This window comes from Schistocerca americana, chromosome 5 (genome assembly GCF_021461395.2).
Source record: "Schistocerca americana isolate TAMUIC-IGC-003095 chromosome 5, iqSchAmer2.1, whole genome shotgun sequence".
NCBI lineage: Eukaryota > Metazoa > Arthropoda > Insecta > Orthoptera > Acrididae > Schistocerca > Schistocerca americana.
The window spans coordinates 145,392,082-145,417,787 of NC_060123.1; the positions used below are offsets into that span (position 1 = coordinate 145,392,082).

General features: G+C 39.7%; 1 protein-coding gene across 2 annotated transcripts in view; it reads left to right on the forward strand.

The window, feature by feature from the left end:
- Positions 1-16,047, forward strand: part of LOC124615375 (xaa-Pro dipeptidase) — an 885,418-nt gene extending 869,371 nt beyond the window's left edge. For both annotated transcript variants that reach the window (XM_047143201.1, XM_047143200.1), the window contains exons 7-12: positions 7,388-7,657; positions 7,850-7,998; positions 8,107-8,207; positions 8,291-8,485; positions 15,384-15,535; positions 15,625-16,047. In XM_047143201.1, coding sequence (XP_046999157.1) covers positions 7,388-7,657; positions 7,850-7,998; positions 8,107-8,207; positions 8,291-8,485; positions 15,384-15,535; positions 15,625-15,727 — 970 coding nt within the window. In that variant the 3' untranslated portion in view covers positions 15,728-16,047. The remainder of the gene's footprint in view (positions 1-7,387; positions 7,658-7,849; positions 7,999-8,106; positions 8,208-8,290; positions 8,486-15,383; positions 15,536-15,624) is intronic.
- The last annotated feature ends 9,659 nt before the right edge of the window (positions 16,048-25,706 follow it).

Here is a 25,706-nt window from a genome sequence, read left to right on the forward strand (position 1 = left end):
TTTCAGTCACTGCCATTTAGTTTTCTGCATCTTTGATTCCCCCCCCCCCCCCCCTCCCCCCTCCCTTTACCATGTACAATGTACTTAGATTTCTGCTCATATTAACATGTGTGCAGTGTTTTGTTAGTAATCTCTGCCTTGCGTATACACTATCTTCAAGCTCTAAGCTTTGAGGTTATCAAATCTCATCTTGTGCAGTCCCCCACGATCGGTCTTTCCTTCTCATCCCATTCGGTAAGTCTCCCCGGACCCAGTATCTGGGTGAATTTTCTGAACTCTCCTTATTTCCTAAACCATGTCAGTCCTTTTCCTTCAACCCTTCTGCCAGAAGAAGGAGCCTGTGACTCTCAAACCTTGCAAATTTAGATACCTTTACATGTATGCTTTCCTGCCACTGCTTGGTGAGTAAATTTTGTATCTATCAAATTATATTCCATTTTCAGAAATTGATTATTTTCCTTTTGTAATTAGATAGACCATCTCTAGTTCATTAAATTCTTTGCCTCTATCATTTGTTGTTGTTCTTTCTGTATGCTTCATTCAAATTTCCAGTGTAAATTGTTATCACAAACTATTTTATGTCCTGGGCATTTGCAGATGTTTAAAGGAATGATTTATGTTGCACCTGACGATGCTGCTTTAGGCTGTGAAACCAGATGTGTTTCAGTAAACAATTATTTTACCAGCTGTTAGCAGAACTCTTCCTAACATCATACGTAAGTTATTATGTTCGTTTCGTATACTGCTGACAGGCACCTAGTGACCACAGCTGCTTTGTTGCCTTTTCCATATGTACACACTCTGATCAAAAGTATCCACACACCCCTGTATAATGCAGAATTGACTACTAGATGTCATGAGAGGTGGACTCCTGAGTATAGATGATAGTTGAAAGTATTGTGTGCTCAGTAGAGAAACAGTAACAGCAGGGTAGGTCACTGAGGAAAGCTCACTGACTTTGAACGTGGACTAGTCACTGAATGTCACGTGAGTAACAGATCCTTCAGCAAAATATCAATGCTGCCCACATTGGCTGTTGTTGATGTGATTGTAAAGTAGAAATGCAAAGGAACAAGCACAGCTAAATTGAGACCAGACATATCTCGTATGCTGGTGGACGAGGACTGTCGAGCATTGCAGAAAATGGTTGTAAAATGTTGCATGAAATCAATAAAAGGAATGACTTGTAAGTTTGAAAGTGATATTGGCAGTCTACTAACACCATGAATGTATGTAAGGTGTTAAAAAGAATGGGGTACAGTGCTTCAGCAGCTCCTCATAAGCCACACATTTTAATAGTCCCTATTAAGTGAGACTTGAGTTGGTGTAAAGAGTGACTCCACTGGACAGTGGATAACTGGAATTGAGTGACTGGGGGTAATGAATCATGCTATACCATGTGGCAATCCAATGTAGGGATCTGAGCTTGGTGAATGTCTGGAGTATGTTACCTGCCACCATGTATAATGCCAACACTGAAGTAAAGAGAAGGTGGTGTTATAGTATTGGGGTTGTTGTTAGGGTGTGGTCCCCTTATTGTGCTTAATAGAATACTATAATCCATTCACCATAAGAATAAACCTGATGTAAACATTGCATTATGTATATGTTATAACGTCAAGTTGAACACATATATTTCAGAAACGACACAACACATGTAAGTCACAAAGCAAGTTGACAAAGCAAGACATGTGAACATGGTAACATTCAAATCATCACTGAGTCCCAGTCTGGCGGCCACTGGCTGCCTGGCTGCTTAAGTGGCACGGCTGCTGCATGGCTGGCAGACAGCACCGTATATAGAGGACGCGCGCAACTGCGTGGCAACACTTTGAAAGATAGGCGAGTCACAACAGTATTCTTGTGCATTTGCTGGAACCTCATTGGATTTCCATTTCATGTGGGACTGTAGCCAAATTGTCTTAAGTACTGTCAAGTACGATAATAAGGGTATGTTTTGTGCTCTGCTTTACTCGCACATTGACTTAGTGATAATACGGGACAACAGCTTTACCAGCACATTTAACTTGGACAGCACTGGCCGTTCAGCTGGTACAGCTAGCCTGCAGTGGCATGGCCAGCTGCAGTTCACACATAAAAAGAGACGAGCAGAGGAGCAATACAGCTTCGAATGTTGTTTAATTTTTAAGCAGAATGAAATAATACACTGAAAATCGCCCACAATATGCTCCTTAGACTACTAGACAAAAATCGCAACACGTTATCATTTGTAGCTAACATACTGTTGTAATTAAAACAAGAATGATGAAATTTCCTGATTTAACCACAGGGTAATTCTGCATAAGCTGTGGGTGATGTAAAAGAGTATTGAAGGATTTGACAGTATAGTTAAATATTGAAGCCACTGAAGGTATTACTTGCAGTCAGTCGTCTGGTAATCTCTTGGCCCCTTCCTTATCCGACACACAGAAATACATTTCAGTTCTGGAAGTGTCACTTGCTACGTTGTTAACGAGCCTATCAACAACAGATTCCACGAAGCCATAAATGCGGAAGGATGTGAACACAGTTTGCAGCAATGTGCACTACGGACAGTAGAGGAACAGTTCAGATATGATGATCATTTATATAGCGTGACAATGCGCCCTGCCATAAAGTGGCACCTGGAAAGCTTCAGTTCAATAAAATTTCTGAAATGGGATGGCCTGCCCAAACTCCAAGCTTGAATTCAGTGGTATACCTTTGGGATGAGTTAAAACATCGACTTCACTCCAGTGGAACCCCATATTTTCTGGTTTCAGATTTTGAGGAAGGATGGGCTGCCAATTCTGCACAGACATTTGGACAGCTCATTGAAAGTGTCCCCATGAAGAATTCAAGCCATCATAAAGATGAAGTATGGACACACCCAATATTAATGTTGATGAATAGGTGTCCAGATACTTTTGATCAAATAGTGTACTTGGGCTAAGATCAGGCCTCTTTCTTATTCTCTGTGCCAACACTCATTCTGCATGTTATTTCCTCTGCCAATATTTTCCCCTAGTTCTGATCGTTTCTTTTCTCATTTTGTTTGTAAGAATGTTTGTTGCACCTGAACATCAGATAGGATTCATTTTATCAGTCAATTTATGGTGTTCAGCTCATTGTGTGAAACATCTGTGTATTGGTCCCTTTCCACTTCATTTTCTAGAAATTCATTGTACATCTCATCAGATCTCTTGAAATTGTAAATCGAGAAATGCTTCAACTGGGCATGATGCAAAATGACATCAAAGACCTAACATATTTCAGAAGTACTAAGAAGCAGAAGAGGTCCTAGGACAAACCACTCCTTGAGCAGACAGTCACCCTCTGGACGTAGAAGAGGAAGAAACTACCAGAAAGTGTTTGGCCACTGCAAAAATATTAAACCCAATCTGTGCAAAAAGTTGAACTCTGCAGCCCCTTGCTTGATATAGAAACAAATAAGTAAATAGACCAATAAATAATTAAAAAAATGCCGTACATGGGAAAATATGCTACTTTAAAAAGAGCCACTTTTGTTGTTACATTCCTTCAGTTGTTGCAGAAAAAGGCACATATGTAATAATCATATAAATGCATAAAGTTAGTCAATAATGAAATTCAAACAATGACTTGTTTCCAGGCAAAACATGAAAACGTGGTTAAGATCTGATAGATGAAAAATAATGCTTGCTGAAGCAAATGGCGCTTATTTACTACTGGAAAACCAAATCTACTGGTAATGTAAGAATGCCAGTTCAGTTTATGATGCAAAGTACTCTTTAATGCACACTATATCAGAATGAATTAGGTAGCAATTCCATTTCTGATACCGACCTCAGCTATAACTTTTCACCCTGTCAGATATCCTAACTGAGTCTCAAATCAGAACATGTTGTTGTTGTTGTGGTCTTCAGTCCTGAGACTGGTTTGATGCAGCTCTCCATGCTACTCTATCCTGTGCAAGCTTCTTCATCTCCCAGTACCTACTGCAACCTACATCCTTCTGAATCTGCGTAGTGTATTGATCTCTTGGTCTCCCTCTACGATTTTTACCCTCCACGCTGCCCTCCAATGCTAAATTTGTGATCCCTTGATGCCTCAAAACATGTCCTACCAACTGATCCCTTCTTCTAGTCAAGTTGTGCCACAAACCTCTCTTCTCTCCAATCCTATTCAATACCTCCTCATTAGTTACGTGATCTACCTACCTTATCTTCAGCATTCTTCTGTAGCACCACATTTCGAAAGCTTCTATTCTCTTCTTGTCCAAACTAGTTATCGTCCATGTTTCACTTCCATACATGGCTACACTCCATACAAATACTTTCAGAAACGACTTCCTGACACTTAAATCTATACTCGATGTTAACAAATTTCCCTTCTTCAGAAACGCTTTCCTTGCCATTGCCAGTCTACATTTTATATCCTCTCTACTTCGACCATCATCAGTTATGTTACTCCCTAAATAGCAAAACTCCTTTACTACTTTAAGTGTCTCATTTCCTAATCTAATTCCCTCAGCATCACCTGACTTAATTTGACTACATTCCATTTTCCTCGTTTTGCTTTTGTTGATGTTCATCTTATATCCTCCTTTCAAGACACTGTCCATACCGTTCAACTGCTCTTCCAAGTCCTTTGCTGTCTCTGACAGAATTACAATGTCATCGGCGAACCTCAAAGTTTTTATTTCTTCTCCATGGATTTTAATACCTACTCCGAACTTTTCTTTTGTTTCCTTTACTGCTTGCTCAATATACAGATTGAATAACATCGGGGAGAGGCTACAACCCTGTCTTACTCCCTTCCCAACCACTGCTTCCCTTTCATGTCCCTCGACTCTTATAACTGCCATCTGGTTTCTGTACAAATTGTAAATAGCCTTTCGCTCCCTGTATTTTATATCTGCCACCTTCAGAATTTGAAAGAGAGTATTCCAGTTAACATTGTCAAAAGCTTTCTCTAAGTCTACAAATGCTAGAAACGTAGGTTTGCCTTTTCTTAATCTTTCTTCTAAGATAAGACATAAGGTCAGTATTGCCTCACGTGTTCCAACATTTCTACGGAATCCAAACTGATCTTCCCCGAGGTCGGCTTCTACCAGTTTTTCCATTCATCTGTAAAGAATTCGCGTTAGTATTTTGCAGCTGTGACTTATTAAACTGATAGTTCGGTAATTTTCACATTTGTCAACACCTGCTTTCTTTGGGATTGGAATTATTATATTCTTCTTGAAGTCTGAGGGTATTTCGCCTGACTCATACATCGTGCTCACCAGATGGTAGAGTTTTGTCATGACTGGCTCTCCCGAGGCCATCAGTAGTTCTAATGGAATGTTGTCTACTCCCGGAGCCTTGTTTTGACTCAGGTCTTTCAGTGCTCTGTCAAACTCTTCATGCAGTATCATATCTCCCATTTCGTCTTCATCTACAGCCTCTTCCATTTCCATAATATTGTCCTCAAGTACATCGCCCTTGTATAAACACTCTATATACTCCTTCCATCTTCCTGCTTTCCCTTCTTTGGTTAGAACTGGGTCGCCATCTGAGCTCTTGATATTCATACAAGTGGTTCTCTTCTCTCCAAAGGTCTCTTTAATTTTCCTGTAGGCAGTATCTATCTTACCCCTAGTGAGACAAGCCTCTACATCCTTACATTTGTCCTCTAGCCATCCCTGCTTAGCCATTTTGCACTTCCTGTCAATATCATTTTTGAGACGTTTGTATTCTTTTTTGCCTGCTTCATTTACTGCATCTTTATATTTTCTCCTTTCATCAATTAAATTCAATATTTCTTCTGTTACCCAAGGATTTCTATTAGCCCTCGTCTTTTTACCTACTTGATCGTCTGCTGCCTTCACTACTTCATCCCTCAGAGCTACCCATTCTTCTTCAACTGTATTTCTTTCCCCCATTCCTGTCAATTGTTCCCTTATGCTCTCCCTGAAAGTCTCTACAACCTCTGGTTCTTTCAGTTTATCCAGGTCCCATCTCCTTAAATTCCCACCTTTTTGCAGTTTCTTCAGTTTCAATCTGCAGTTCATAACAAATAGATTGTGGTCAGAATCCACATCTGCCCCAGGAAATGTCTTACAATTTAAAACCTGGTTCCTAAATCTCTGTCTTACCATATCCATGCAAAAAAATGTAAGATCAATGTTCCTTGTACAGTATTTTATGAAGCACTGAATAATGTAATTGGCATCAGTATCCTTATTTTTCAGTTAAGTTAATGGTGAATCCAAAGTTCAGTGAACAGATTCTGCGTGTGCTTTGCAAAGGCATGTAGATAACCCCGTGAAGCAGTGCTGAAGGCACTGGGCTCCCATTCAGGAGGAAAAAATCTCCATTCTCATCCAGCCATCCAGATTTCGTTTCCTTTGATTTTCCTGGATCATTGACACTGGAACAATGAATCTGTCCTGCCAAACTCTATGGGACAGTGGATTGGCGAGTGGGGGGGTTAGTGGATGGTAGAATGTTATTGCTGGGCTCCGTTTTCATTGTCAGACTATATTCCTTTGTTTGTTAACTGTCAAATTTGTAACTTATTAAGAGATGTGAGATGTATAGGCTGGACAACACATAATGTCAAGGGTGCTTAACTCTCAGTACTGCTGATAGACAAATGTAAAACTAAATAAATACAGAACTCCTAGGCTTGAGGAACAAGTTCATTCCTCAAGTATTCAGAAAAACAGAAAAAGGAAAATAATTGGAGATGTGAAAATGAGGGGGATGGGATGGGTATGGGGAAGGGGGGGGGGGGGGGCTATATCACTCAGATTGAAAGATCCATCTTGTATGAGGAACAAAGGAATCAAAAATCTTTCAGTTGTTTGCTGTTTTCTGTTCCAAAGAAGGGTCCTGTGACACTGTAAGCTAGAAGTACTATTAATACCCTTAGTTGTGTACATTGGCTGCTCTAGGAATTGTTCATCTTGAATGTAAGTATTGGCCTGCCCATCTGTCAGTTTGATCTTTTATATTTCTGAATGGACTTTCTTTTTAACATAATTAGTAACTCAAAGGTTACAATACAATTTTATTTTATTTATTTATTTGGGGAAGGGAAGGAGGTGAATATTACTTTCACCTCCAGTGTTCTTTTTTGCCTCCATTTCAGAATGATTTGAATTTCGTATTAAAGCATAGACCCAGGACCCATTATTGATGAGCAATCCGTCAGATCAGAGGATACTGAGAGTATACCATTGCCAATAGAATCAGACCTAGTAAAGTGTATGTTCTTCAAAACTCCATTAAGACTAATGACTGCTGGGTCTCTAGAGTTAAAGCTAAATACTGTTTCTTAATTTAATTAAATTTGTGCCTGAACAAATCAGTTTTGTCACTGGACTGCAAGTAAATTAAAAAGTAACTGTTTGATATTGTAAAGAAGTACTTTCTTTTTTCAGTCGAGTGATAAAAACACCGATGGAGATAGAAGTAATTCGTTACGCCAACAAGATTTCATCTGAAGCTCATATACAAATCATGAAAAAGATTCGTCCTGGTATGTACGAATATCAGTGTGAAGCAATATTCTTGGAGTACTGTTATTATGTGGGTGGCTGCCGTCATGTGGCTTACACATGCATCTGTGGATCTGGAAATAATGGTGCTGTGTTACATTACGGACATGCTTCGGCACCCAATAGCAAAAGGATCAATGATGGAGATATGTGGTAAGCTGTTGCTATGATTTGCTTGTTATATAGAATATAAATAAGTTTCACTATTTTAGACAGTTATTGATCATTTTGTTATGTTTTTATTATTGCTCATAAATACATTGTTTTGTTAATGAGGCTAAAAGTGACTACTGTACATGTAGTTGTGTAACACATTGATTAAATATGTGTTTCTTCCCTGAAAAGCTTGTTTGATATGGGTGGTTCCTACTGTGGCTATGCATCGGATATCACTTGCTCATTCCCCGCTAATGGGAAGTTCACAAGAGATCAACGCCACATCTATAATGCAGTGTTGAAAGCCAATGATGCTGTCATGCAAGCTGCTAAACCTGGTAAAGTGGCATATTTTATATTTATCATGACACATTAATTATAAAAATACTGTAGTCTTACATTAATTATAAAAATACTGTAGTCTTAACAATACAAAAATTATACAGGTGTGAGCTGGACTGATATGCACAGGCTGGCTAATCGTATTTTGCTGGAAGAATTGCGTGACAAAGGGATATTAAAGGGTGATGTTGATGAAATGCTCAAGGTAACACTGTACAATGTGTGAAAACTACTTTAATTTATGTTTTTTGAGCCTCATTATTCATTGGCTTAAAATGTTTTCCACAGGCTGGTATTGCTGCAATTTTCCAACCACATGGACTGGGACATTTCATGGGTTTGGATGTGCATGATGTGGGAGGCTATCTGCCTGGTCACCCAGAGCGCCCAGATGAGGCTGGAGTTAATAAGCTGAGAACGGCCAGGATTCTGGAGCCTGGAATGGTCTTGACTATTGAACCAGGATGTTACTTTATTGACACTGTAAGTTGCAGAAAAAGCTAAATCTTGAACAGACAGCAAAATTGTGATATACACTATTTCTTATAGGCTCACTGATCATGTAGAATTAATTGTGTAGACAAAGTGTCTGAAATAGCACATTAAAAAATATGAAATTGTATCGATTTCTAATCATGATGTGGTGTGGAGGAGCACTGACTGGCACATAGGCACACTGAAAGTAGACTGATGTAATGAGCTATTGGATAGAGTCTGTCATCAAATGTAGATCAATTCACTGTCACATCCAGACTCTATGGCCCTACTGCGGTGGGCAGTGATCTTGGCTGGGATGGGGTTACAGAGGAGGCATGTAGGGGGAAGGAGAGGGTTAACAGAGTAGGCATGGAGGAAGATGCTATACTGCTGCCTGTTGGAGTGTGTATGGATGTGGCAGGGACAGGTTGATGGGGCTGCTAGTTGCAGCATCGGGAGCCTGTGGCGCTGGGGAGAGGTGAGGGAAGAGAGAAATGGAAAGGATTATGCAGGTGCACTGAGAGCGTAGCAGGTGTGTCTTGGACTGGAGTGAGATCAGGGAAGGGGATAGAGGCAGTTGGGGACAGGGACTAGCGAAGGTTGGGAGGTGGGGAGAATTTCTGGGAATGAAGTATAGTTTTAGGGGAGTTCCTATATGAACAATTTAAAGAAGTTGGTGTTGATGGGAAGAATGCAGATGACACAGGCTGTGAAGCAATTGTTAAAGTCAAGCATACCATATCAGGTGTCATGCTCATCAACTGGATGGTCCAGCTGCTTTTTGGCAACAAATTGGGGGTGGCCATACATGCGAGCAAACAGCTTGTTAGTGGGCACATGCATGTAAAATCCCAAGCAATGGTTGCAGCTAAGCTGATAAGTCACATGGCTTCTTTCACAGATGGTCCTGTCTTTGATAGGATAGGAGATGCCAATGAGAGCAGTCATGTAAGAGGTAATGGGAAATGTATGGGACAGGACTTCGGATCTGGATATAAAGTGGAGATATGAGCCATGGGGCATGAAGTTGGGAGCAGGGGTGGAATAGGGGTGGACAAGGAAGTTCATAGGTTGGGTGGGCAGCAGAATACCACTGTGGGCAAAGGGGTGGGAGGAGGATAGGGGGATGACGAGAGGTAGCTGAAACCCTGATGGAGAATGTGATTCAGTTGCTCCAGTTCTCGGTGGTACTGAGCCACAAGTGGGACTTCCTTTATGGCCAGCCAGTGATAATGGGGGATGGTAGATGGTAGGAGAGTTTAAAGATACTGTTTTTAGAATGTTGTGGAAATAGAGACTACTGCCCTACCAGAGAGACTGTACAGGTGCATGCATATAGAGCAAAAGCAGCTCACACATCTGTATGAAGGGTCATATGTGAAGCCTACAGTAATTTTCAATCAGGAAATCCTAGGCAGTTCTGGGTCATATGTATAGTGGATCAAAGAATCCAAACCATATCTTTCATGGATTCATCCATGTCTAAACTGAAGGCAGCAGACAGAAAGCAGAAATTTTAAATTTTACATTTACATTTAAAAATCAATTCACACAAGAGGCAACTACTGTAGCGATGTTTGACTGCCACACGGATTCATAAGTAAGCAAAACTGATATGAGCTCACCTGGCATTAAAAAACAATTGAATCTACTTGCAACAAAGAACATGCGAGGCCCTAATGGAATTCAAGTTAGATTTTACACTGAATATGCCACAGAAGTAGCTCCTTTCCTGGTTTTTATTTATCATGAATTACTTGTACAGCATACCACATCATCAACTGCAAACTAAGATGTGATCATGTGGAGTATCTTCGCAAATATGTCATTGGGTGGTGGACTATTTGACTAACAGAAACAAGTAAAGGTGCAATTCCGAACACGACCGCAGACTGCACCGACCGGCTGCAGGTGGCACCACTGGTTGCCACTGTGTGCAATGTGAGGCGTGCTGTACATGGCGGCAGCGTCGTATGCCGCCGTATACCTGCTTTGGCGGCAGACCGCACATCCGGTCAGGGACCAGTAGTGCCGCTGCCGCCGAACCGCATAGCGACCAGAGCCTGCTTTTACTGGCCGAACATACCTACATTTGTGCCTGGCAAACATTTTGGTGGAGGTATATTAAACTCCTTTGTGGCTATTTTCTTGCCCATAGCCGATTTCTGAAATATACCGTTATCAGACTCTTTTCTATAAGCACTGACATGGACGCTAATGAATCTACAATTTGCGTCCACAATAGCCAGCAGAACAATTGAAAAAAATCATTGTAATTGAAAAACAGAGATCCACTTTTCTTTGGTGCCCTTATGTGAACATGTTTCCCATCTATAGTGCCTACACAATTAGATATATTGAATTAAAGCCAAAATTCTTCTTCAATATGTCTGAAATCTGATTCAGTAGAAGGTGGCATCAACATGGGCAACAGCCTTATTCTTAATATCTTCAAAACATTTTTAACAACTCTTGATATGTAAGATGGTGATATACGAAAGGCAAATGATAAAGACCGGTAACTTTCACCTGTGGCCAAGAATCTGAAACAAACGAAAACATACAGCTAATATGATTTCCATTTACAGGTGATGACTGTAAGAAGTGGAAATTTTTAAGGGATGGTTAGCAGAGGTTCAAGAAGAAAAGCAAATTAGGAACGGGCTCTGCTGCCTCAAAAAATTCAAAAACAATAAGAGACAAACAGCTATCGTTCCTTGACAGTGTTGCACAACACAGATATGGAGGAACAAATATTACATTGACATCATCACAGACAACAATACAAGAAAGCCAAGAAGACAGTGGAGATCGAACACGTCAACTGGACCTTTTTGCATCACAGGGAGAAGATATGGCAGAAACACATACAATAGGAAATAGTGGTGAAACATCCGTGGTAACAAACGACGAACGTTATGTGCCAGCACGGAAAAGAAAACGCAGTAAAGTTCGTAGCAATGATGATACAATATTACAAATGTGGAAAGAAAGGGACGAAATTAGGCAAAATTTACTAAAAACGTTTATGGAATACAAAGATGATGATATTGACTTATTTTTCTGTCACATCAGCACAGTTGTAAGGAGTTTACCTGCAGTTTATAAAGCAGAAGCCAAAAGAAAAACTAATATGATCGTTTCTGATTATGAAATAATGGCTGCACAGTGCAACACATATCATCCAAGTGATAACAGCAGCCCTTCAACCTCCACAACTCTGTCACAAAGTCTTGGAACTGCAGCACAATCTAATAATGTATAACATTTTGTGGAGTTTCCTCAGTGTCAAATATAATTTTTCTTCTGCACTTATTGTGTTTCTTTGGCAATGTGGCATTATGTCATCTTTAATAAAACTGAGCACGAAATTAACTGTCTTTTATTTAGATGACAGTAGCTCCTGAAGATATTTTCATCACCTAACAAATGTCTTTTTATCAGTGCTGCGTAACTACCTTCTGCAGTTCTGCTTTTATATAAAGGCATTACTAGCTTTCATCTTTTTCTGGAATGCAACAATAAAATATCATCGTCTTCCTCTTCCAACAATAGCCCAATAACAGCGGTGGTGTTAACAGACATCTCGCCTCGCGCAGTTGTTCCCGGCAACTGCATAGCTTGTCTGTCGCTGCGTTCCGCAACGCACCGACTGCAGGCGGCAGCATTGCCGTCTGTCTTCTGCTGCAGCGGTCGGTCGCTGTCGCCGTGTTCGGAATCGCACCCTAAGCTGTACTGGATGGAAAATGTTCCATAGTAAAGCAACATTTGATGTGCCTCAAGGAAGCATAATAGGATTTTCAGTTTTATATAAATGATTTATTGGCAGCACTGTAAGATTGTTCACTGGTGATAGAGTTGTATACAAGAAAGTATCTTCATTGGACAGTTGTAAGGAATTGCCGAAAGAATTGGATATTTTCTCTTGGTGTAATGTGAGACATCTCTCTTAATGGGAATAAATGTAAGATAATGCCCATGACAAGGGTGACAACGGTATAGTATCTGGTCATAAGATTAATGGTGAACTTCTTGAGCATGTCACATCATGTAAGTATTTAGGAGTAATATTAAGAAGTGCATGAAATAAGACAATCGGATCAAATCAGGATTAGGGATAGTGTATGGAAGACTTAGATTTGATGTAAGGGTTATGTGAAAATGCAGTTCATCTGTGAAGGAAATAATGTACAAGACACTAGTGCAACTAATTGTAGAGTAGTTTCCCAGTGTTTGGAATCCCTATCAAACAGGCATGACAGCAGACATAGAACAAATTCAAAGATGTGCTGCTAGGATTGTAACAGATTAGCATAGCCCATACAAAAGATATTTTTATGTGATTTTCCAATAAAAATAATACATCTGGTGACATCTCATCTGATCTTTCATTTATCTGTAGTGGTAATATGAGTTCATCCTCTTCATTAAGGAGGCTTCTGATATGCTGATCCATACCTTTGCCCAGGCTTCAATATTTCTCTCTTTTACCTGTCTTTCTTTGTTTATTTTTTTTCCACTTCCTAGCAGCTGTTTCAACTGTTGTTACTATGGAGCTCTGTCTTACAGATAAATTAACACTACAAGTTGCACACATTGAAAATCACTAAGTTAGAATGGATAATGCTTTGAAACTTGTGGTAACTATCCATCAAGTAAGCTTTACAGAAGCATTCAGATGCAAACTACACTGTGGATGTTGCAACCATGGGTGGGGTGAGGTATCAGTCAGACTAATGTGTGAACACAAACACATTCATCCTCGCCTGTACAAAGTCAGACATTTCACTGCAACTGCAGTACTACACTGAGGTGGCAAAAATCGTAGGATACCTCCTAATATTGTGTTGGACCTCATTTTGCCTGGTGTGGTGTACGCAACTCGACATGGCATGGACTCTTCAAGTCGTTGGAAGCGCCCTACAGGAATAGTGAGCCATGGTGCCTCTGTAACCATCCATAATTGCAAAAGTGTTGCCAGTGCTGGGTTTTGGTGCACAAACTGACCTCTCGATTATGTCCCACATATATTTGATGTGATTCATGTTGGGCTCGAATTGTCCAGGATGTTCTTCAAACCACTTGTGAACTGTTGTGACTTTGTGACATAACATTATCATTTTGGGAACTTGGGGTCCATGAATGGCTGCAAATGCTCTCCAGGTAATCAAACATAACCAGTTCCCATCAGTGATCACTTCAGTTGGACCAAAGGGCCCATTACATTCCATGTAAACACAGCCCATACCATTGTGGAACCACCACCAGCTTGCACAGTGCCTTTTTGAGAACTTGGATCTGTAGCCTTGTGGGGTCTGCACTACACTCAAACCCTACCGTGAGGACTCATCTGGCCAAGCCACAGTTTTGCACTAGTCTAGGGTCCAAGTGATACGTTCATGAGGCTACGAGAGATGCTGCAGTTGATGTGCTGTAAGCAAAGGCACTTGCATTGCTCGTCTGCTACCATAACCCATTAATGCCGCACTGTCCTAACAGATATGCTCGTTGTACATCCCACATTGATTTCTGCTATTATTTCACATAGTGTTGCTTGTATGTTAGTATTGTCAACTCTATGGAAACGCCACTGCTCTCTATTGTTAAGTGAAGTCAGTTGTCTGTGGTGAGAGGTAATGCATGACATTTGGTATTCTCGGCACACTCTTGACGTTGTGAGTCTCAGAATATTGGATACCCTAATGATTTCGAAATGGAATGTCCCATGAGTCTAGCTCCAAGTACCATTCCAAATTCAAAGTCTGTTAATTCCCATTGTGTGGTCACAATCATGCCAGAAAGCTTTTCGCATGAATCACCTGGGTACACACGACAGCTCCACCAGTTCACTGCCCTGTTGTACCTTGTGTATGTGATACTAATGCCATCTGTTTATGTTACGTCATACTAATGGGTTGGGTAGGGTTGTTTGGGGGAAGAGATCAAACAGCGAGGTCATTGGTCTCATCGGATTTGGGAAGAATGGGGAAGGAGGTCAGCCATGCCCTTTCAAAGAAACCATCCCAGCATTTGCCTGGAGCAATTTAGGGAAATCACAGAAAACCTAAATCAGGGTGGCCGGATGTGGGATTGAACTGTAGTCCTCCTGAATACGAGTCCAGTGTGCTAACCACTGCGCCACCTCGCTCAGTCGTGATACTAATGCCATCTGCTTATGTGCACATCACTGTTCCATGTCTTTTGTCACATTGGTGTGTAGTTACACTTGAATGTTGAAGAAAATGATGATAAATTAGTATTTAAAGCTTACAGATCAATGATTCATGATCCATTTTACACTTTATTTGGTACTTTCTCAGTTCTCTGCTTTCATACTTCTGTTTCTTTTTCTCTTTCTCTCTTCTGTTTCTCACCTCTGTTTCCTTTTTGATTTGTTTGTCTTGTATCTTTGTTTCCTTCTTTATCTCCCTCGAGGATGATTTGTTGTAGTCAAACTGATGTTACTCTTATAATTTGTAAACAATTTGATGTTATACAACTATTTATATATATTTCATTCACAATATGATTCACACGTCACATTATCCTTAACACATCTCTTTTCTTCTTTGTTGCTTTAGAATATACAGAAAGTTAAAAACCAAGAAATTCTGGCATTATCAGGTACATTCAATTATTTGCATAGTACACTTACATTCCCACTGCCTTTTCTTCACTTACATTTTCAGGTAAAAACTTATTTTTTAAAAAGATTATTGATCACATATTCTCAATATACAAAGCACATGCACAAAAGACTTTATAGCATAATATATCTCTTGTATTTCATTGCGAGTTTGCTCCAGTTTGGTTCCATTTTTGTGTAAGACTTTTACAGCGTGACTGTCATATTTTCAGTACTGAAGAATGATACTTAAATATTGTGTTTTATTTTTACTTTTAGTTACTTGATCGAGCACTGTCTAACCCAGAACAATCTAAATTTCTTGTACGGGAAGAAATAGATAGACTGAGGGGCTTTGGCGGTGTACGAATTGAGGATGATGTTGTCGTAACAGAGACTGGTGTCATCAACCTCACCAAAGTTCCTCGCACGTGAGTACAGTGGACTTTCTGTTTTGTGTATAGGTTACATTATATGGGAATTTTCTTTAATCATGTTTTTATTTGCATAATTATTCCAGGGTTAAGGAAATTGAGGAAACTATGGCATCAGGTCATAAGGAGGAAACCACTGCACCCAAAGAGGCACATCCACACAACGTGAAGTGTCAAAAAATACTCTGAAACATGTAACTGTCTACAAAAATATTACTGTATTTCTAAATGAAATTTATTGTGCTTCTACTATGGTGCACTGAGCACTATTCCATTTTTGCAGTATCTGATCCTCTTGAATGGTGATCAATTATCTATGCACTGAATTTACAAGTGCCATAAGGTGAATTAATTACAAATATTTTAAATATGATGGTGATGAATATTTTTGCTATAAATTTATGTATGTAAAACTAAAAATGTAAGAGACAAAATAAAAAGGGTTAATTGTTTCTCATTTTATGCAAGATGTCTGTCTAACAGATAGAAATAAAATCTGTGTAGTATTACTTCCAAAAATTTTGAGAACCTTTTCTTTAAAAAGAATTTATTTGTCATTTAAGGGAAATCGAGATTGACTATTGTGTACCACAGAGACCTTTGGAAGTCTTGAGACACAAATACAAGAGTAATTTTCCTCAGTGAACAGAACTAAATATATGCAGGAAGACTCATTGATAAATTTCCATCTGAAAGCATGTTTGAGATTAGTAGTGTGCAGAAAGTGTTAGCAGACATAGATGTTTTCGTGAAAGGAATCGCAAAGAATATTGACAATAAATGTGATATAGGGCCACGTGGAAGTTGAATGTCCACTGGAACAAATGGATCTTGTCACCACAGTGCTGCACTCGCCGAGTGAGTGTGCCACCATCTCACTACATGAATACACTGACCAAAAGTGTCCCTCACAATTGGCATAAATACTGTCACACCTCAACCGCTCAGTCTGTCGTGTACTTTGTCTGATAACGTTTGTTATTGTCTGCACCATACTACTGACCACTTGCTGATGACTTCACTTTATATTGGTTTTCCTCTCTGGTCTCAATTTGGATTGTGGCTTGTACTTGATCTGTTGACAGTGTTGTGTCGAAAGTTTGTCACACTTCATTGTAACCTAGATTGCTATTGCCTTGCTTTTGTTGTGTCTGGTCTGCAATTTGTCTGCCCTGTTGCTCAACTCTGGTGTGGATTTGAGTCCCAACCACAGGCGGTCTTCCCGTCTTTTGTCATCATCATTTCTCACCTATTTTGACATGTGCACCAGTATCTGACAACTCACAGATACAGCTATTGGCGATGAGGTAAATGGAAGCTGTTTCATTCCATGGAAGCTAAATTGGTTAGCCTGCTTGAGAAACAGCAGCAGCTGATGCACTAGCAGCAGATACAGTTGGACTTCTGACAAAAGTCGCTTCAGCTCTTAGAAGACAAACTTCATGTGCAGGAGATCGCTGCGCCGTAGGGACTGATTGCCCCCCTCCCCCTCTTTGACATAGCTTTCTGTCCTCCATCGCTTTCTCCTTTCAGTGATGCAACGGAGCATTGGGACACATATTTGCATTGTCTGAAGCAGCATTCCAATGTTTCAAGTCACAGACGATTCATTCAGGGGTCGCTCTTTCTGTCTTGGGTGTTGCTGGACGCATTTGTTCACCTCCAAACATTGGTGCCTCTGTCTGGTCCCATAGTCCTCTCCTTGCAGGAGATATGCACTCTGCTGACTAATTATTATTCCCAGCAGAACCAGGCTAGAATTTCATCAGTACCATAAATAGCTGGGATAGTCATAAAGCTCATGGGCCATGACTTACGAGGGCTGTTAAAAAGTAAGATGACTTTTCAAATTGCTTGGGCAATGTACATTTCTTTTTTTTTCTTTTTTCAATTATTGTGACATAGTGCAGCATGAATTTTTGCCTCAAGGCCGTACGGTCAGTAAGGAGTATTACCTTGACATTATGCATTGATTGTGAGAAGCGATACACAAAAGAGTTCGGAATTGTGGAAAAACAATTCATGGCTTTTGCATCATGACAATGCACCTGCTCATTCATTGTTACTTGTGAGAGATTTTTTGGCCAAAAACAAAATGACAATCATGCCTCAGCCACCATATTCACCGGCATTCCCCCTGCGACTTTTTCCTGTTCCCAAAACTGAAGAAAACTATGAAAGGACGAAGAGTTTCAACGATTGAGGAAATAAAAACTGCATCGTTGGAAGTACTCGAGGCTGCACCTTATGAACCCACCTTGTACAAGAACTTAGCCACAAATGTGAGTTTGACTTGTGCTAATCGAGATTGTAAGGATTCCTATGCCGATTCCTTGGTCTGTGATGTGGTGGTTCAACTGGTGCCTGACCTGGAGGTTCGCACGAGGCCATTAAAACTGGATGACCCTTCATTAGAGGACATCTTACGCATCTCTCATTCATTCAAAATTGCACAAGTGGCTAATGAATGACTCATGGCAGGGCTGCAAGTGCACCACCATAGCATCGTAAGCATAGGATGACTGCCACATTGCAATAACTTTGTGTTTCGTCTTTGTCCGATTTCCCTATGACTTCTGAGCCTCTGGTCGCCTCTTGATGATGGCTACAAGAGCCACTCCCTTCATGCCTGCAGTGTTTTTCCTTTCACTCCCAAGCAGACTGTCCAGATCGCTGGGGTTCTTGTACATGCTGTGGCAAGGAGGGGCACCTCTGCTCAATGTGTCACAGTCACACAACTCGGCCCCACCTGGCACCATGACTACTCCAAGACACAGTACATGTGCTGCAGATAGTAGTCCCTCGAGGGCAACCCTTTCACACAGAAACTGTTTCTCAAGCTTTGCATGTCTCACCGGTACATCCGTTCTCAGGTGGACACTTGGGTCACCGTCTCTTTGACCAATTAGGTGACTTCTGTCCAACCATGTTTACCTGACTTGTCACTGCCCTTGTGTAGTTTGGTGGCCTATGGTGATGGTGCGATTCCTCTTCATGGGCACTTCTCGACTGTGGCAACTTAAAATACAGGGTGATTATAATTAAAGTTAAACTAGCAAACTGCTGTAGAAATAACACCACTGCTCAGAATGACATGAAATTGGAATGTAATATTATCGGAGAAGGGGGAAAACGTATGGCAGAAGAAAAATAAATGATTACAAAATGTAGCAGTAGGTGGGACTGTAAGCATCATAATTTAATAGTGGTTGACTGTACATGGCAAATGAATCATACAACAATGCCTAAGGTGTACATTTGACCTTAAACAAACTGTACTACTCAGTGTGCATGGGTGTGCAGATGTGATACTGTTAGTTATATGACTCAAAGTCATATCACCTCGGATGGGAAAAGTCGGTTTTTATTGTCCTGAGGCCAAAAACTGCATAAAAAGCATCACTCACATCGGTTTTTAATTGTCCTGAGGCCAAAACTGCATAAACAGCATCAATCAATCGGTTTTTAAATGTCCTGAGGCCAAAAACCGCATCAGTCAAAATCACATTGTATTATTAATTTGCACAAGACTGTCGCAAAACATGTTCAATATGTTGTCCACCATTTTCTGCAACAAGTTGAAATCGAGAAATAGCATGTTCCACAACTGATCGAAGTGTTTCCAGGGTCATGTTCAGAATGTGTTGTACAATGCTTGCCTCCCATGCTACTAAGTTTGCAATCTGAACACTGAACACAACATCTTTCGGAAAACCCCACAACTAGAAATCACACTGATCAAGATCAGGTGATTGGGACGGCCAGGCTATAGGGAAACAGCAGCTGGTAATTCAAGCATTTCTGAAATGGTGCCTCAGCAGCTGCTTAACTGGATTTGCAATGTGCAGAAGTGTGCCATCTTGCATAAAAATGATCCCATCCACACTGTTGGAGAGCTGGAATGACATGGTTGAGCAAAAGACAATCATAGCGCTTTCTTTGAGAAAACATGGCCCTATGATAAATGATGCCATAAACCCAAACCACACAGTTATCTTTCAGGATGAAGTGGTACTGGTTGATTTGCGAGTGAATTTTCCGTTGCTCATATTCGACAAGTCTGTGTGTTGACGTGTCCTGTCACATGAAACTGGGCTTGGTCTGTCCATAAAATCTTCCACAGCCAACCATTGTCCATTTCCATGCAAGTATAAAGAGATTGTTTGTGTTGTTGCCCCGGATGATAATTTACACAAAATATTTGTCAGGATTCGTAAACAGTGGGTCCTTGAGGTGCAGAATACACGAACACCAAGAAGCAAGTGTAAACAATTTATTAACAGAAGAATGATTATAAAACATGCATGCTACGCACACCAATCATCACTGTGTCTGACATCCAAACACCGGCTAATTAAGATCGTATCGAAAGGCTCCTTGATGAGCTAAGAAAAGAGACATATTCGCACCCAAGGCCACGCTAGTTATACGGCGTGCTGCAGACAGCGGCTAGTTGCTTACTCACCTGTGGTGCACTGTGGCCAGACGCACATCTACTGATCAAGCAAATTGTCAGCATTCCAAGATAGGTCAGCTGGCGAGCGCACGTTACGTACTGTACGGCTACGTGCAAACCCGTAGACCTTTACATCACTCTCCCCAGAGAAAAAGAGCATCTCCTGGGTGTTATTGATCTATTTTGCCAGTTGTGGCATCAGAAGGCATTGCAACATCTATTTCATTTGCAGACCCAGTAACATTCGGTACAGAGAAGCGAGCTTTCAGGATGACAGTTTCGTACGTGACAAATGCTGTTGACAAAAGACAAATTAGTAAAAGCAATAAAAACACAATACTGACAATCAAGTATGCATTAACATTACTGGATGAATTGAAGGACTTAATTCTATTTCCTACTTCAGTGAAGTTTAACTCATTATTAGAAGAAATTACATTTTCATGGATATCCTTAATTAAATCATTATCTTCAGAAAAACTTGATAAGGAATGTATTCCATATGTTAATATGTATGAATCATTGTAATAAACAGATAACATTCTCGTTAATGACAAATGTCCAGTTGCATGAAATGTAGTTGGCAAACACTAGGCATATCACATTGTTCACATGATAAATCACAATGTGTGGCATTCAAGATTAATCCACTATTATTCAATTTGAGTGTAAAAGGTAGCTCAGTTGTATCATAATTTTTACATGTAAATGTGACATCAAGAGTGTAGTTAAATGAGAAAATTATACCTTCAGAACATCGTTTAAGAAATGGATGATAAAGATGTGTTAAAATTCTAGGGCAATCATCTTTTGGGGAATGATTCATGAACAATTCTTTCTCACAGCTGTACACTCTACTATCTAAGAATAATGCCGATTCAGGGCAAATTAACTTATGACTATGTTTACACATATGCAAATCATTTTCATTTAGGGACACAAAATATCTTCGATCTTTGCTGATCAGTAGATAATAATTTAGTGTGTACTTTACATGAATACCTGCCTGTCTCCATTTCACAGGGTAAGTAGAAATATTATACATTTCAAAATTATGCTTTGATCTAGCAATGGGTACAGAAACAATAACAGTTAATTCATCTTCAATCATTAAAGAGTGTGTGGTGGTTAACTTGTAGTAAACATATAAATAGTAAGAATTAACAAGGTAAATCATAGTATATGTTGCATCTAGCTTTCATTCAATTGATAGTAGGATCTGTAAAAATGGTTACGGATGTAGTAGTACACTGCTCAAACAATAATTTGAATTACTTTCCAAGGCTGTTCTTAAGTTTAAGGGCATCAAGTCTAGCATTTGATAAACTATCAGTAATCCTTAACAAAAGAGTGTTTAAATCTAAGTGTGCACTCACAGCATTTAATCCTTGGAATAGTTCTTGGATATTTGCATTCATTTCATAACAAATTACTTGGAAATGTGAGATAAATTGCTTTAAAATCTGTTCAATGAAAACTGTGTGGTTAGTAATGGTTCAATGCGTGTTCTTTACTACAATAATTTCATTAGAGAGGTTAGTTGAATTTGTACTGGACTGTTGTTCAAGAACTAGTATTTTGCGTTTAACTTCCAGTAGATCTCGACTAGTTAAAGTACCAAATACAGTACGAAGGATACTCCCTCCAAAAACAAATGAGGCATGTTTATGCCTAATTAAAGTTTTGAGTGGCAAAAACTTTAAAAACAGTAAATCTCTTGTTCATAATTAGCAAATTTAGACTCTACCTGCATTTTGGCTGTGATCCAGTTATTATACAAAGACATACCCATTTCCAAAATTGTATCATTACCCTTAACATAATGAATTAGATCAATTTGCTTCTTTACAGAATTGAACTGTTGCTGAATTTCGCTCAGATTGTACTTGAGTACAAGTTTTGCATTACTTGTTGAAACTACCACGTCTGATTGTGGTTCAAACAAAACACCTGCACTCCGTGATACTATTACTACAGCATTGGTAGAATACGCCATCATAGCAAACGTTAGAATAAAAATGAACATGGTTAATTAGTTCTAAATACTAGAGTTAACAATGAACATAAAATAAATGAGTTTCTTGTGGTAACCTGCGGAATTAAAGGTTTAGTTTCACTTGTGCACTCGTGTAATAGCTTCAATACTAAATTTTCACAGCACATTCACATAAGCACGTGGCTGAAATAAACACACGGATTGCACTCTCACACACTACACAGATTTACAAAGGTTGTAGGGGTGTCTGGAACAGGATCGCTTGGAATGTGGCAACGCCTCGGCTTTGAAGTCTGGACTGTGACATCACGATTCTCGCTTCCTGGGTTTGAGAACAGCAGGTCTGCCTCTCGGTCGGTCCTCGTCGTCATGCAATGCTACAGGAAATCTACCCAGAAATGGGTTTACACCACTGACATGAACGGCAATCGAACGAAAGGGCAGTTGGGCCTTAAGAGTGACGGGTGACAACACCTCCAAGATAGGATATGGTCCGTTCCAAAACTTCTTAAACTTTTTGACTTGGCTCTTCTTTAACACCACATTGCTCAGATACACAAGATCTCCAACTCGATACTATGGCACTGCTGCTTGGCGGTCATGTTGTCTTGCTTGCTGAAGAGAGGATTGATGATTTCGCTGTTTCATTCCCCTCCATCCTTCCATTAGTTTGCCTGCTAGATCCCTTACATGTTTATTGCTGATTCTGGCAGTCGATTGTGCAAAGTCCAAGGTTGAATGCATTCTTCTCCCATAGATGATCTCGTATGGACTTAGGCGAGTTGAGCTGTGCATTTTGGCATTGTAACAACTTACTAAGTACAGTAAACAGACATCCCAATTGTCGTGTTTGCTGCCCACATAATTGCTAACCATTTTAATAATTGTTCTGTGGACTCGCTCGACTCTTCCATTTCCTTCAGGGTGTGCTGGTGTAGTCCTTAACTGAGTTATTTGCATGGGCTTTCAAGTCTGTTTAAGTAATTCACTCATAAAATTCGTTTCTTGATCACTAATTGTACTTAATGGTGATCCAGACTTAAGAATCCATTCTTTTACAAAAACTTTAGCTATAATTTCAGCACTCTGATCAGGTATTGGTATCGTGAGAAGGTATCTAGAGAAATGATCTAACATTGTCAATATATGTTTGTTTCCATCCTTAGTCTTAGGCAATGGTCCTACAACATCTAGTCCTACTCTGTCAAATGGTTCACTTGTTTCTGGCAGTTCTTGCAATAGTGCTCTACTTTTTCCTACATTATTCCGTCTGTTACTGAAACAAACTCGAAAACGTCAGCTTTATCGGCTCGGCCACCAAAGCATTTGAGCTATTTTAATGTTTGTTGCTTTTTTACTGCAGTGTCCTGATAATAAAGAATTGTACTGTTCTCTCATGATTTGCTCTTTCATGCTTTCTGGAATAACTAGGCAGTTTCTTTTACTAGTGATTTTGTACAGTAATCCATCTATTTTGACAGAACATTGATCATTTTTCCATAATTTGTATTGTGGATCTTCTTCTTGAGCTGCTTTAACTCTTACTAGATCAGTGAATAACCTTAAATTGGTACTCACTCATTCTTAATGCCCATCTTGTTAACCTGGAACTTGGATCCTTTAAGCTGAATAACCATTTAAGTGCAGCATGATCTGTATTAACTGCAAATTCTCTTCCTGTTAAGAAATATCTGTTATGTGTTACACCAAAAAGCAAAGCACAAAGCTCCTTCTCAGTAATTACATTCTGCTTTGTTTAATTGTCTGGAAGCAAATGAGATTGGATGTTCATGAACATCAACCTCTTGAGACAAAATTGCACCTATGGCAAAATTGGATGCATCTGGTGAAAGAATAAAAGGTTTACTGAAATCCAGATAGGCTAACACTGGGGCTGTGGTTAGAGCAGTTTTAAGTTCTTCCATTGCCTTTTTGCATTCTGTTGACCAAATAAATGTTGCTCCTTTCTTCAGTACCTGTGTCATTGGACTTGCTATATTCACATAACCAGCTATGAATCATATGTAGAAATTTGACAATCCCAAGAATGATTGTAGTTCCTTCAAATTTTGGGGTTCAGGGAAATTCTTTACATCGTCAATTAATTTTGGTTCAGCTCAAACACCTTCACTGGTTATAACATGACCAAGGTAGTTAACTTTACTTTGTGCGAAATGACATTTATCTATTGACAAAGACAGGTTTGCACTTCTTATATGCTCAAAAACAGCTTGTAGTCCCTCAGTATGCTGCTTCATGTTTTTCACCAAAAATTATTACATCATAAAGGTAAATAAGTGCTTCTGTTGGGTTGAGACCTCGTAAAACTGAATCCCAGGCAGTGAAATGTAGTTGAAGCATTACAAAGTCCAAATGGCATACAAAGATACTTGTATACTCCTGTTGCAGTTACAAATGAAGTTTTTGCATGATCATCTGGATGCACTGTTAACTGGTGATAACCACTTGTTAAATCACATACTGAAAAAATATGACATCCGCCCAAGTAATCCAAGATTTCCACTAAATTTGGTAAGGGGCAAATGTCGGGTGTGGTCACAGCATTCAAAGATCAGTAATCAACACAAAAATGGAACTGTGGTTCTCCAGAAATTGATTTCTTCTTTACAATTACAACAGGCAAACACTATGGTGGATCTGAAGGATCTCTTGGTTTTATAATTCTGGCTTCTAATTGTCCTTTAACCATGTCTTCTACCAACTCTCTTTGACTGACTGGCATTTGGTAAGATTTCTGTGTGATTAGGGCTGCATTCCCTGTATGGATACAATGCTGAACTAAATGAGTGACAGGTAAATTTGCACGTTCTTGGAATAAATCTGCATTCTCCAATGAAACAGGTGCTAAAATCTTCTGTTCATCAGCTGTCAAATGTTCTATCTTCTCCCAGGTCTTGCGCTTCAGTTCATTATTAACTTCATCTCCTTGTTGCAGTTTTGCGGTACTGTTCCAAAAATCTGTGTTTATAACTGCAGCGTTTGTTACCTCACCTGGAATCTGTATTACATCACTTTTACTTGCGCTCGACACTTCAGCAACTTTCGTTCCTTGTGGCAAAACAACATCCTCATTGCTCATATTCATTATTGTAACCAGGACTTTTGCAACATTCTGTCTCACTATTGTGGGAACACCTACACTTCTAGCAACATAACAATGCATTGTATCCAGTAACTCACTTTTCTCAGGTCACTCAATTAATAACAAAGTTCCTTCCTTGTATCGGGGTGACTTAACTTCAATGTAGATTGTCTTTCCTGCTCCCTTGGGAATTTGCTGAGGCTGATCAATTTGAACATCGACTTGGATGGTCTGAACTGATGCATCGTTTGGATGGTCCATTCCCGCAATGTCAATATTGCTGCTCCTTTGAGTATGATCTGAAGAATGATTTCCTAGGTTGTACTTGCTACAGCCTAATCTGATCCTTCTTTCTGCAACAAATATCTCTGCCTCGTTAGCGGACAAGAAATCAAATCCAAGTACACCATTGTAACGTGTTTCATTATTTGAAACAACTTGCACCCTTGCTGTGTATTTATCTTTATCATTATTTTCACCTTCATCTTGGCCTTGTCCAAGAATTAATTGTATGTCAACTTCTCCACAGTTACATAGTTTTCCTCCGTTTAACCCCCACACTTTTAATAGCGGCTCTTTCAGTTTATCCCATTTATCTATTCAACACTACATT